This window comes from Artemia sp. Qi Xiang Cuo, unplaced genomic scaffold (genome assembly GCF_049724085.1).
Source record: "Artemia sp. Qi Xiang Cuo unplaced genomic scaffold, ASM4972408v1 HiC_scaffold_22, whole genome shotgun sequence".
Taxonomy (NCBI): domain Eukaryota; kingdom Metazoa; phylum Arthropoda; class Branchiopoda; order Anostraca; family Artemiidae; genus Artemia; species Artemia sp. Qi Xiang Cuo.
In genome coordinates, this window is record NW_028297431.1 from 1,324,976 (window position 1) to 1,339,646 (window position 14,671).

The 14,671-nt window shown below is 35.6% G+C and overlaps 1 protein-coding gene across 1 annotated transcript in view; it reads right to left on the reverse strand.

The window, feature by feature from the left end:
• LOC148939035 (tiggy-winkle hedgehog protein-like) overlaps nt 1-5,467 on the reverse strand; it is a 6,330-nt gene extending 863 nt beyond the window's left edge. The window contains exons 1-2 of the mRNA XM_089107345.1: nt 5,244-5,467; nt 991-1,242 (exon numbers count right to left, since the gene is read on the reverse strand). Coding sequence (XP_088963471.1) covers nt 991-1,242; nt 5,244-5,393 — 402 coding nt within the window. The 5' untranslated portion in view covers nt 5,394-5,467. The remainder of the gene's footprint in view (nt 1-990; nt 1,243-5,243) is intronic.
• Between the last annotated feature and the right edge of the window lie 9,204 nt (nt 5,468-14,671).

A 14,671-nucleotide genomic window follows, 5' to 3' on the forward strand; every position in this document is an offset into this window, starting at 1 on the left:
GACACTAAAGATCGATGAAGCCCTACTTAAAAATAGAATATTAATTTTTCTCTCTGACCTAAAGAACGTTTATCCCTCAGGCCTAAGATTAAAGAAGCCATAATGTTTCTTAATTCTCCCCTTCGTGAATCAATAATTTCCCCTAGCGATTATGTAAATCAAGTTCTCAGGCCAGGCTAGCCAAACAATCTCATAACATTCGCGTCAAGCATGTCCATTCTCACTGACAACGAACAGACATAAAACAGGAACATAAATTGCTGTTGTCATCCTTAAATGTGACAAAATCCCTGTTTTTTTTCATTCTCACTGACAAAAACCATAAAAACAGACATAAATGTGAGAAAGATTCTGTTTTTTCATTCTCACTGACAAAAACGATGAAACATCCATAATTTGATGTTGACAACCATGAAAAACATCAAATAAATTGAACAACACACATAACCATCCATGAAAACAGACATAAATGTGAGAAAATTCCTGTTTTTTCATTCTCACTGAGAAAACCATAAACCACGTGGTTCTCGTCGGAGTAACACCCCCCTTTCTACTACGATGTACTTCCAGGATCTTCGTCCCGTTGTCCCATCTGTGGTGCTTACAACCTTAATACTATCATCCAAAGAAAGAAAAATCCTGCACACAACCCTTAGATTGCTAATTTATGATTTTTTATATTTTTTTTTACAGATGAACAGCATTGTAAACGTGATAACATTGGCAAAGCTGAGTTTTTCCCTAAGAACTTTATAATGATTAAATAACTAAAATAAAAAATTGTGTTTGTATTTAAAATTAATTATGTAATTTTGTAAAGATAAAAATTAATCAAATTTATAAAAACTAAAAATTTCTCAGATTTATAGTAGTCATAGAAAAAAAATCGAACACTACAAAACTGTGTTGATTCATTATAATAAATGTTTGTTTTGTAACAAATTAAACTTAACAGACATATATGGAGCTGTGACACTTACTACACTTTACAGATGCGTGAACATGACCTTTGGATACATAGTGGACCCAGTCAAACCCTGCCTTCACTGCTAGTCGAGCAAGCATTCCATACTTGGATCTGTCCCTGTCTGATGTGGTAATATCAACTGCCCTGTCTTCATAGTGCAACGAGATCGGCAAATGTAGACCTTCCTCGTCCCATCCTTCTATAACTCGAACTTTGACACCTGGCCACTGATTCATCACTAATATGGCAAGTATATTTAGCTTTTCTGTGCATCTCTGTAACATAAATCCAGCATTAGAATACCAAACCTCGAAAAGAAAGCATATTTTTGCCCTGGGAAATATTTTTTGCTCTATTTATACATAAAAGCCTTGAATTTCAGTAATTTTTCTTCTTTTTTCACCATGGGGGAGTAGCACTGAGTACTAGTGCTGACTCTACTGATCAATAGTGGCTTCCTCCATACTACTCAACACGTTCCCACGTGGTGAAGAACACCCTAGACATATGCAAGTACCTCCATGAGAAGCACGAACAAAGGGGGATCCTCGTCTCTAGGAGTCCATAGAATATGGGACACTCTCGACCAGGGGTCATTAATTCAGGAGGTTAATTCAAATTAATTTAAATTTACACTCTTTAATTCAAATTTACACTCATTAAAGGCCACCAGTGTGTGAAAATGTCTCGTAAGTTATAAAAAATACGCCTGATAATGGTTTATATTGTATTTTAAAACAAAACACCGTCTCGGGAGGATCCTCTACTGGAGGACAGCGACGAAAGGGTATAAGATCCGGAGTTATATGAAAATGCCTCTGCATTTGGCTAACTCGCAAGACCGGAGCGCTGGTGGCCACAACCATTTCCGCTTGAAGAGTAACATCCCTTAAGGAAATTATAGTCTTGTAAACGACATAGCATTTGCATGGGATTTTGATAAACACGCCAATAATTCAGGGCTTGGTCTGTTTTATCGGGCATTCTCGGGCTGAAAAGCCTTTTCCTAGCTTTTTTATCTACTAGGGTTCGCCTCCTTATGTTGGCACAATCATGGTTGCAGCATGACATGCAACCGAGTAAAGAGCGAACCACAAACCATTGTAAATAAAAGTTTGAAAAGTTTGTTCTAAATGTCTAGTGAAAACAAGGTTCACATCTGACACGCGGTCAGGTATTGAATTTTTATTCTGGTTTGACTTAAAAGTAAAACTTATGGCGAAAACTAATTTATGGTGATTTCGAAAAAAGCCTGAATCCCCTAAAAAATGAGTTCAGACCAAAATGAAAATTTTACCACTGGAATCAGCATGGTAAAAAAATTAGTAATTGTAAATTATATTTACTTATCCTTAACAACAATGACATTTAATTTTTTTGTTTTGATAAACTGATGTCTCCCATTTTTTTCTTTTTTTTTTCAGGGTTAACGGGTTACCGCAACATCATAGATGGATGCTCAATAGTTTTTTCAAAAGATATATCTCATATATACGTGCTTCTAGTGTTGGGCGAAATTCAATGTTGATATTGATTTATCGATATATCTGAACCAATATAGATATCGAATATCGAACGTAAATATCGAAAACCAATATTTTTTTATAGTATTCTCAGATTTTTCTGCTATTTACCGGTGAACGTCCTGTAGGAGAGATTCAAAATAGAAATGCCACTTATCTTGATCTAAATTTAATAAGAATATTTATTTCCACTGACAATCTTCTCCAAGTTGAGAGTACAATAGAGAGATGTAGATTTGGCCTTTCGGCTACTAAATCTGCATCAGTAGATGCAAGTTCCGTGACAGTCCCTGTGATTCAGCCATGACAAAATCAAGCTATTTTTTGGGCATATATTCTGAAGTTTTAGTAGTCAATACAATGCATGCGTCGGCAGCAACCAAAACTATAAAGGCTCTGCAGCTTTTCAATGGGGAATCTTTAGTTCCAAGAAACTGTAATCCAGTTGAGTCGTGGAAGTCTCGTTATATGAGTCTCAAAAATACGTGTACAAAGTTTAACAAGGTGATTAGGTACAAGGCTGGCAAGATAATCAAACAGCTGGAGGTAACAACATGTAAATAAGGAGTGACTTGACCCAATAGTAGCCGAAACTTTAAAAAAAGGGGTTTTGATAGCAATATATACATAATAAAATTGGCTTATTATGCTGATTCAAAGTACTTAAAATTTATTAAGTTTAATGTTCCCATCAAAAGAAGGTTCCCATCAAACCATCAAAAGCCTGGGAAAATTTGCTTGATTTTCAAATAAGGGAGAAACATCCACAAAAAGTCATGGAATATTAATGAATAGCTCACCATTAAATTCATCATGTTGTGGAGCCCTACTATAAAGGTTCAAACCTCGATCTGCAAAAACGTAGATTTTTTGTCAGGAGGAAGATCACAGATAAGTGTTCATTTGTTGGTTGGTTTTTTTGCCAGGGTGATCGTATCAAACCAATTGTCCGAGAATATCACGAGGGGGCTCGTTCGGCCGAAAATTAAAAGCCCTAGTGCCCCTTCAAAGTGACAAAAATATTGGAGTGGAACTAACCCCCGCCCCCAAACCCTTTTTCCCTGAAGTTATCAGATCAAAATTTTTAGATATACATTTTGTTCACTATATCTGGAAGATCAAATAACTATGCCTCTAGAGAAGACAGAGCCCCACAGATCCTGCGGAAGCACTGTACGTTCTTAATTGTGCCTGTTGTCTACGTATAGTATTTTTATTTGTAAGTAAACATACATTTTTGGAGGAGTATTTTCTGCGGGGAGAATTTTCCATGGGGTGGGAAGTTTCCAGGTATGAACTTACAAAGGGCAATTTTACATGAGAGAATTTACCAGAACTATACGAAATTGTTCCTACTGTCTCTTTGTCGGTTCAATTTTTCATTAGTATATTTTCCTGTTCAATTTTCAAGATCCTTCACAGTACCCGGGGGAAGCTCTATAAACTATGTGTTTTGCTTCTTGTTGAAATATAGTATTTTCTTTATTTAGAAGATGGCAGACAGGTTGTGGGAGGGGGTATTTTCAAGAGGGAGACTTTTTCATGGACAGGGACGTGTCTGGGGATGAACTTAAAAGGGGAAATATTAAAGAGAAAATTTTCCGGAACTCGACATTGATCTTATTTTCTCTTCGCTGATTGAATTTTACATCTAAAGATGTTCCAGAGAAATTGTCCAGGGAAAATTTTGAGAAATGTTAAAATTGTCTGGGTGATTTGTTCATGGGATGGAGGGACTGTCCGCAGGACAAACAGTCCACCAAGGAATTTTTCACTGGAGAAATTATTCATGGGCAAATTTTCTGCGAGGAAAACTATCCATTGGGAGGATGGAATTTCCAAGATAAATTTCCCATATAGAGGTTTTTCCGCCATGATTCGAAAATACATTAGAAATTAAAAAGCAAACAAGTTTTTTCAAATGAAAGTAGACTAAAGAGAATTTCTTGGCGAAAGGTTCCAGAAGAAAATTTATAGGCGGAATTTTATAGGCGGAAACTTAAAGCGAAAAGAAATCATACTGCATATGAGGGGAGATACTCCCTCCTCAATGCCTCGCTCTATACGCTAAGTTTGACTTGTTGTCCATATTCTTTTAGAACAACTGATAAAACACAAGGGCCGTTTAAGTAGAATAAGAAGTTTTTTTTTAATACTAAAAAAAAACACGTATGAGAGGCATCCCTCTCAAATATGCAATGATTTCTGTTCGTTTTAAGTTTTAAAGCTGACATTTACTCTCATTATAAAAAAACATCATTTAATCACTGAAAAGTAGAACCAAATAACAAGGGAAAATATTGACATGTTGCTGATTTTGAAAAGCTTGTAATTTAAAATCTGGATTTCTCTGATATTAATTTATTTAATCGACGCTTTTTTTATTGTTTTATTTTATATCGCTCAAAGTTTTAAGAAAATCATGCAAAATAAGCTTTAACTACAATTTTTTATTGAGATTTTTCAAGGTCAAGAGTTAATCAGGAAAAAAAATATTGGCGCAAAATGTTAGTCCCAACATTGAGCCATTGGGTAACATAAAAGTACTATAAAAGGAAATATACACAAAAGAAAACTGATCCGTTTCTGTTGATGCTTCAATTGTGCAGGCTAATTTTAGATTTAACATGATTTTTGAAGAAACTTTATTTCAGCTGAGGGGGGGGACAAACCTGGGTCTATAAAGGACAGTTGCCCCCATGCCCCAAATAAAATTAATCCACTGGTAATTAATATTATTTGCGGTCATTTACCGGTGTCATAAATATATCAGCGTTGGTACCTTCTTCATCCTTGAATATAATATCCGAATTATAATTAAGCACAAGATCTTTAAACCGAGGATCATCTCTGTTGATTCTGCCCTCACTCTGTTGGCTGGCTCCGAGTGTATTATCAGACATATTTGATACATATTGTTTAAAAACTAGGGGTATAAGCTTCTTTGGAACCCTATTCCTTCCACCTCGTCCTGGTACACAACCAAATATTTCATACACATTAATAAAATATACAATAATAAAACAAAAAATTTTCATTGTCTTAATGCAATTGCATGAAACTTAAAATTCAGACTGAGGAAATGTCGCTGAAAGATTATTATTTATAGCATTGGGGAGCTTTCACTAAAAATTCTATCAGACATCTATTTGTTTACATTGACATATAAGGTGGTTAAAAGCAAATTCTAAGACAAGTGTTTGCCATAATTGTCTTTTTTATTGTCGAGAAACTTCAATGAGCTTAAAAACCCGTCCGATCGCCTGTCATGGTTGCAGCATTAGCTAAAACCTAGTAAAGAGCGAACCATGGCCCATAGTATCCAAAAGTTAAAAAATGTGCTTAGAAAAAAAAACTGCCTATTGAAAAAAAAATACCATCTGACACTGACTCAGAATTGGTAACTATTATTTCAGTTCGTTTATAAAATAAAAGTTTATTGGGAAAATAAATTTATGGCCATCTCGAAAATAAAGTCTGAAAAATAGCTGCAATGTATTTTTCCACCGAGCCGAAGCTAATTGTCTGGTATTAAAACCAAGAAAAAAGGATAATTTCTCATGTTCGCTATACAAGTTTTCGAGTGTGTTTCCCATATAATACACAAGTACCCAATTCCTAATCCCCCTCCCCCCACCAAAAATCCTCCGTGCTGGCCAGCCTCGTGCTCGATACACTTTTTTCTAGGTAGCGAGAGACTTTTGTAGTATAAACTACAACCTATAGTCTCAAGGGTCTCGATGCCCCTAGGACACGTAAGTGGGTCACCGCCCCATAAATTTAGAAACGATAGCTTTAACTAAATGAGTGTCGAACTCCCCCCATAAAGCCAGTCTCCATTTTGTAGATTCTTTCATTCTGCCATCTTGCGAAAAAGCAAAGTCGAAGGTTGCAGTATCTGCAAACTGCCAATACGGAGCCGGAAAAGAAGTTTCCATTGAAAGAAAATTTACAGATTGGCGGTGCAGATTTGCAGAATCTGCCAAATGGAGACTGGCTTTTAGTAAACGTTGATGGATTCCCCATCTTCCCTCCCCGATAAATCCCCTACTAAGAGCCTTTATACATTTTTCAGAATATTGCCAGTTGATCTAGTCCTTACTGCACATTGTGTCCTTTTCAGACTAAAACAAAATAAAAGAATTACTACCATTGGCTTTGAATTCTAGTAACTTCTCTTTAGTTTCTTTGGTCCAGAATAATTATTGTTTAAGAAGAAGTTCAGCCAAATTACCTTGCCCTAGAATTCGAATTGAAAGATCCAGATTTTCTCCTAAAAATTCAATAATAAAGTTCTGGAATATTTATGAAAGTAATATAGATTCGCGTTTTTCTATTCCAGTTTCTAAAACTAAATTCAAACTATATCTAATAAGTAATTATAGATAACTATTCATTTATTTGAAGTCATGTTGGCCGGTGCTATTGTTGATAAATATTTAATTATGTGGTAATTTATTGATTTGAGGTGTGGGCTGTGGGTTCAGTGTGGTGTCTCATTTTCTTCCCAGTATATCTAGTGTATTATCATTTCTTTTCATCATTTGTTATTATTATTATTATTTTTTTTTTTTTTTTTAGGGTGCCTGTTTTCGAGTATAACTCACTGTGTAGGCACCCCCTGTAAATATTTGTTTTCCATTGATTCATATTGTAAAAGTGTTATTTTGTCTTGTAGTGATTTAATGAGAAATTAAATGAACTTGAACTTACCGCGTCAACCGTGTCGTACTCCTCTTAAGGAATTTACTAATGGTGTTTAAGGCCCTAGTAATGCCGCAGAAAACACCAGTAGTAATTATCACTAGTCTTACTAACCACCTTTTTTACACTCTAAACGCAATTAGTAACCATCACTAATCTTAATAACTACCTCAATTTTTATCTCATCAACTGGATAAAACTTCTCTTAAGGAATTCATAAACGGTATTATAGGCCGCAGTAATGCAACAGTAAATGCCAGTAGTAATCCTCACTATGCTTACTAATTACCTTTTTTTGCTGCATGAACTGTTTGGAACTCCTCTTAAGGAATTTACTAATGGTATTTTGAGCATCACTTCTACGGGGAGCTAGTTTCGGGTGCTTCCAGAAGACTGAGTTAGTTGCCACGTCAATACTATTTTGTAACAAGTTCGAGTAGCCTATCTCAAAAGTCTTGCAAGGAGTTGACGTATAAAGTCGAAAAGTTAAAAAAGCCGACCCGAACCGCAATTTGCCATTTTCTTAAGGACTTGGGCGAATTGGCTACTAAAAAGCCTTCTTGACAGTCTCAGTATTGGTTAATATCAACTCCGGAGAAAGTACACTAAGAAAAAGGCTTGAATGTTCACTTCCTATGCAGTCTTTAATTTATTCCCATCTTTCCCCGAAAATGCACACGGGTATCAAAATAACATGAAAAAATACAGAGGTCAGAATTAATTTTTTGTCCTGAAAGTTATACTTAAGGATTTTCTGACGAAACTTTTTCGTTTTTTTTTTCAATTTAATTAGTAGGCTATAAATTAAATTTAGCAGAAAATAAAATTTCACACTTTTAGCGTATCTCTTTTCATTTTATTTGTTGAATTTCTTTGACGCTCTAATGACAACTTGGGAAAAATTTATTATTAAGATATAAATGCTTGACTATTAAGTTTTCATTTACTCCACCCCTACTCCCCTTCTCACAGAAAATAAAGAAGTGTCAAAACACTCAAGCTGGAATCACTTTACCATTATGAAAGCTATCCCTAAAGGAATGTAAATAAAGTTTTCTCGGCTATTATTTTCCAATGAAATTAGTTGGTATTAAAACCACGGCAATTAACTTCCTCAGTTTTGTTTGTTTCTTTTAATTTTTATCCTCAACGTTCTACATTTTTAGTCCCTGTACCATGGCCTTTCTTATCCTCATCCCTAGCACATGGGCGGATCCAATAGGTGATTGGGGGATCTTGTTCCCACGAAGTCAAACATAGTATTAATTCCAGGGGTGGAGGGACAAAAATACCAATGTGAATAAAAAATTTTATCAGTGACCCCCTACCCACCCCCCTACATTAATTCTGGTTCCTCCCCTTCCCGAGGGTGTTCCTAAACCCCGCCCTATCAAAGTACACGAAAAGGAAGTCACTAAAATCCAAGCATATATTAATTTAAAATTGAACGCAGGTTATGTTGCATATAAATATATTTCAAGTTTATAGGCCGATAAAGAAGCAGTCTATATCATTTATATATACAAATCGAGATAATAACACACTTATAGCACTGAGTAGAAATATATCAAACATAGTCTCAATACACTAAATAGCTAAAATAGGTAAAAATACGTTGGGGACTGACTTAAAAGTCTGCTAGATACAATGTATGCTGTACGCTCATGAGCGGGGGGGGGGGGGTCGCTTTCAACATTTTAAAAACGAATAGTTTCTGTTTGCTTCGAATTGCTATTATTTAGAGGGTCGGGGAGTAGCTGACATACTGGAGTTACTATTTTTAATTGTCCTGAGTAAAAATTTGTTAATATTACTCCTACTGACTCTCAGTAAAAAAAAAAAAAAAAAAAAGATTCTGTTATGATTATATGCGAATCACTAATCAGAATTCAAATGACTGTCGCTTTTTTTCTTTTTTTTGGGTTATTTGTTTTTTGTATGTCGGATGCACATTTTAAATTGGCAGGGAATGTCAAATAACAATCCTTTTTTAGATTTTTATATAAAGATTTAAAACAAAATTACACTAAATCCCTTAGAAAAGATGCTAATGTAATATCTGGACATGACAAACAATGTGAATGCGACATAGATCTATTTACGGGCTGATAAACTGCTTAATTCTAGGGGGAGGCGTCCTCTTTACTCAGCTTTTCAATCTGATGCGATGTTTTCGAAGATTTTCTAGCTAACACTATCGTACAAGCCTTCGCTATCCATTGCAAGATTCCCCGCGAACTTGTTTTAATGTGTTCTGGACACTGGTTATTCTTAAAACAAGTTTCTTTTTTAGAGAATCTAGGGAGGGGTGTCAAATCAAACCACCCTACTCCCCCCTGAATACAGCCTTGCATATTCATGAATGAATTTAATTTTTTTTAATACTGGGTAACAAATACTGTATACAAAAGCTCTATACAAAATACTGTAGCACTAATTACTGCATAAAAATTCAACTCATCGGTATTCTCAATTATTACTATCAGCAGGTATTTCACTTGAAGGGTTACTGATCATTCATGTCAGTCACGGAGTTTAAAAACACAGCACAAGCTAGCGTTAATCACCAATAAACTCGAACACTATCTTTGGTCTATAGAAATTATGCACTTACGTGGCACACGCACAATTTAGAAACCTGGAATGTATTGAGTAAGTAGAGTGCTCTAAAAAAGCACATTATTGAATGGAATTCATAATGATAATCTAAATGTGATATTTTATATATCGTATAAGTCTTCTCTAGAGCTCCCCCCCCCCCCAAGTCAAGAAAATTGATCAATGGTTCTCGTTTTGGGGGACTAGTCCCAATAAGAAGGGTAACCCCATTTCAGCTGTGATCCAATTTAATCCAGGCCTCCCTGATAAAAAAAAAAATGAAAAAAATAACAATTTATCGTAGCACACACCCGCCCGAGGCACAGCCGCGCAAAGGTGTAGAGTGGCATCAATTGGGGCGGGGAGCATTTGCCCCCTTAGATCTTTTGCCTCTCCCCTAGATTTTGACATATACCCTTTTTTATTTTCTTTTTCATTAAAAAACAAAACAGCAAAATTGTCTCCTATGGCTCTTGAGAAATTACATTCCTCCCCCCTCCTCCTAATTTTTGTGAAATGACGCCACTGAAGATGCGTCAGTTTCTACCTCGAGGGTAGCCAAGAAAGGTTTGAAACTTAGTTCCTAGAGTTTCCGTTTTTTTTTCATCAAAATGCCTAAAAATTACCCCCTTGGCACCAACATAGACAAGTACCACGTATTGTTAGCCCCCTTTTTTTGTTTACTTAGCTTCTGATCAGGGGCGTTGGGTGGGGGGCAGGGGGGGCAGCTGCCCCCCTAGACCTTCAAATTTACATTAGATATGGCTGAAAAAGCAGATGGTTGGAAAAGATGGTTATAAAAGGCCCTTCAACACACTATCGACTGCCCCCCCTAGACAATATGCTGACTACGCCCATGCTTCTGATTACTATACCTACACATTGTAAGTTTGATTGATAGTTTTAACGTGATTGTAGTTTCGTCGTGATTTGTATTTTTGACAAGAAGTTAGTTCAGAATTTCTTTTTCCTATAATAGTTGCTTTCAAATGCAAATTCTATATTATCTTATAACTTAACATTACATACATTTTACGTAAGAGTGAAAAAAACACAATATTGTGGACCAAAAACGAAATACCGGCGGGGATTCCCATACTTTTTTGTCGCGTTTGTGCCCCCCCCCCCCATGTTTTCAAAATATTTCTAAACGCATGAGCCGGTTATTAGTGTATGATCCAGTTTTAGGGGTAAGTAATAAAGTCCTTTAGATCATCGTTTCTCAACCTTTCTAAGGTTGTCACATTTCAAACAGATATAATGTAAAGTCAGTAATCTCACAACATCCGAATAATAAAAGCACTTGGAGTCTAATCATTTGTTTTACTAGAAATGTCCAGTTGTTAACTATTGATTGATACGTGATAATTAATTAATGTAAGTTATCATTTTAGCATATGTAATGTACATTTCATTAAAATCTACTAATAGCCAAGGCTCTGGGTGTTTTTTCACAATTAAAAAAAAAGTTTGGAAGAATAGGAAAATAAGTCTGCAAACCAAAATTAGAATATTAGAGGCTATAGTGATGACAGTAGTCAAATATGGCTCTGAAGCATGGGCACTTCGAAAAGCGCATGAAGATTTGCTAGACGTTTTCCAGAGAAATTGCTTTAGGATTGTTCTGGGTACCCGGCTGACTGACCGTATGTCAGAATAGGCTGTCCGGAAAATGTGGTTCAATACCGCTTTCTAGGGCTATAATGGAAGAAAGGTTGAGATGGCTAGGGCACGTTGTGCGGATGAAGGATGACAGCTTGTTCTTTTCGGCTAACCGTGTAGGGATAAACGGAAAACAGGTCATCCTCGTCTGGGGTGGGTGTAAAAAGGGAGGCTTTGAATAGATTGGGATGTAGGAGGAGCGCGCGTAGCTGTGTTGGCCTCAGGCGGCTTAGTGCTATGGTGAGTTGTTAGTAGTAGTAGTAGTATTTAACTCTTTTTTATTGACTGCGACCTCATGTCTATGGGATCCCAACCCTGAGGTTGAGAAACGATAGCTTAGACATCCAGCATCATTTGTGGAGTTGAATCGAATTTTGTAATCATCTAACATTCACTTACTCGTGGAGCATTCCGTCATTCTATGGTAAGGACCGTTCTTAATGAGATTTGACTAATGCCGAACACTTCGCGCTGCTATGAGCCAGTTGGAATTTTTCAGCCAATAAGAAAGTTTCACAAAAAATCTGATTGACTTACATTTGCAGCAGCTAAATATTGGTATTAGTAAAACCTCGTTACGTATCGGCCTTTAAGAAACTTTAAGCACAACACAAAACACCCCCTCGACCACACTGCCCCCGCCCCCTTGATGCCTTGGACAGAGCGTCAGTGATACTGAAATTTACACAATAATGCTATTTTTTTTACAAAAACTATTAGGTGTTTTATACTACAATTATATATAAGACTCGGCAGGAGCCAAAAGGCATGACGTCTACATCCTATAGGCACAAAAAAACTGTTTTCACATATTTAATTGTCGATACATTGACAAGTTTTTTTAACATTTTTATTTTAAATTTTCTTTTTTAATAACAACTCTTACTTTTTTAAATAGCCTCAAGGTGCTTAAATGGAATTAGAAAACTGTTATTTAATATCGAGTCAATTAGAAACGCTTAGAGCATTCAAGACTGAGGTTCCCAAACTCTTTTTGTAGTAGCACCCTTTAACGTAGTTCAGATAGCCACTGTCTGCACCAGGAGGGTCTGTGAATTTGTTTTATCTCATTTGAAAAAATGGAACAGTGGACTTGAGACCATATAACCTAACCTTAGAGATACTAAATATATACAGAGTCGATATTTGACTTCTAATCTTGGCAATAATAAAACAAGCATAGATAGAACTGATCGCGGGAATAAATCGTTGTTAGATAAGACAAAATCTAGTTACATATGTTCTTTGGCCTTCTATCGTACGTCTTAACCCTATGGGTCAAACTCACAGATTTATTAGTACTAAGACTATGGTTTTTATGAAAGAGTTTTAATGCCTATGAGCTTCCCAAAAATTATTACATAAAATACTTTTGCTATTATAAATTTCATCTACAGTGAAGGTATGTTTAAAAGATGCATCTAAAAAAATCCAATCCATCTGATTCATCTTATTCCAAGTAATTTGTATCATTTCTATGTTACGTAAAACATTCCTGTTAAAGATTTCCGTCGGTTTCTTCAAATGTCTAAAATTGAAATGGTGAAATCCGCGAGAAATTAGAAATACACTTTTCGTTTTACATAATTGTTTAGGCACTATCAAAATTAATTGGGAAATGATTTAAACACAAAAATGTCTCACGTTTCCATTCACACACTTTCAAAATTATCTTTCAGGAAGGCGCTCTAGTTGGGGCATTGTTATACGGCGCTCACGGCGAAACTTTTTATGAATTGGCCAATCATGCTGCTGACATTCTATACCACAGTATCGCGCTTCCTATAAAATAAAAAAGCAGAATGATAGTACAGGAAAAACCTAAAAATGCTAGGAAAAACCTATGCTAACTGCTAACTGCTAACAAAATGCTAACTATTCACCAATTAGATTCGGCAAGAATTCTCTGCTTAGAGATTGACTTAGCTTATCTACTGAGCTAATTTTCATTAAAAGTGAGATCAGATGATCTTAATTTAAACTGAAGAAAAATTTTACTGGAATCCTTTAATTTTTAAATTTATTGTAAATTGGGTTTATAGAAATATCTCCAGTATCTCTGTTTAAAGCAAGTTCACTATTTACGGATTCAGGAGGAGGTTATTTACGGAGGAGGCTCAGTCAATTGGAAATAAAAAGTTCCAGTGTCCTTTACTAAGATTTAGCCTTCTTTTCAACCAATTGCTACCGAATGTGTTGTTACTAACTACAATGTCTTTAAGAAATTCTTATTCCAGTTTAATGGTCCTAGCGTTTCAGCAGCTGATTTGAAACAGTCTTCAGATAAATACAGAATTAATTCTAACGGAGAAACGAGAGGAGGTTGGATGTATAAATTGATATATAATCCTCAGGGCCATATACAGGACTTTTGTTCGAGGGGGGGGAGGGGCTTCGGAACAGGCACAGTCTTCGGAAGCAGAATCTGAAGGAGAGAAGCTAGATTTGCCAGCAGATCCTGTTGAAAACGGTCTTAGTGGCTGAATGTTCAGCTATTATGATCCAGTGCGTGGTTAATCAAAGTCATCAAAGTGTTACAAACCACTTTTTCACTTGTATTCGGTGCTTTTATGAATAAATGAAAAATAACATGTATTTGATCTGAGAAATGTTGCAGAATGCGGCTATTAAATAATAATGATTCATATAAATAAATTAAAGCAATGAATAATAATGGAATAATTAAATAATTTAAATAATAAATTGAAAAATAATTAAAATTAAATTGTTAATTAATTCATAAATCTAAAATAATTCTGTTAATAAATTAAATTTTGATGAAACTTTGGCCTGCTGTTTTGGTGGCCAAATGCTATTTGAGAAAACCTTTTTAATAGAGACGAAAGGGTTGGTAAGGACAAGGTGATGAAATTACAGACAGCTGACGAGAGAAATATGAAAGAGTAAAGCAAGGATTGTTGATTTTCTTAGTTTCTATGCCATGCTTTTATTCCAAGCTCATTCTTAACGAGCAATAAAGATGGGTCATATTTCGAAGGATTCATGTTACTTTAAGAATAGGTCACCCAAACAACACAAAAATAAATAGTTTCTAGTGGCTTAGTGAGTTATGAAATCTGAGCCATTTTGTCTAAAATAGTCTAAACATTCTGACAGATAGAAAGACGTACATAGAAATGAATGATGGGCGGGAGGCGGGGAGAGGGGTAGAGTTTGGCTTATATGGAAATAAGTGACATGTATATTCATAAATGGG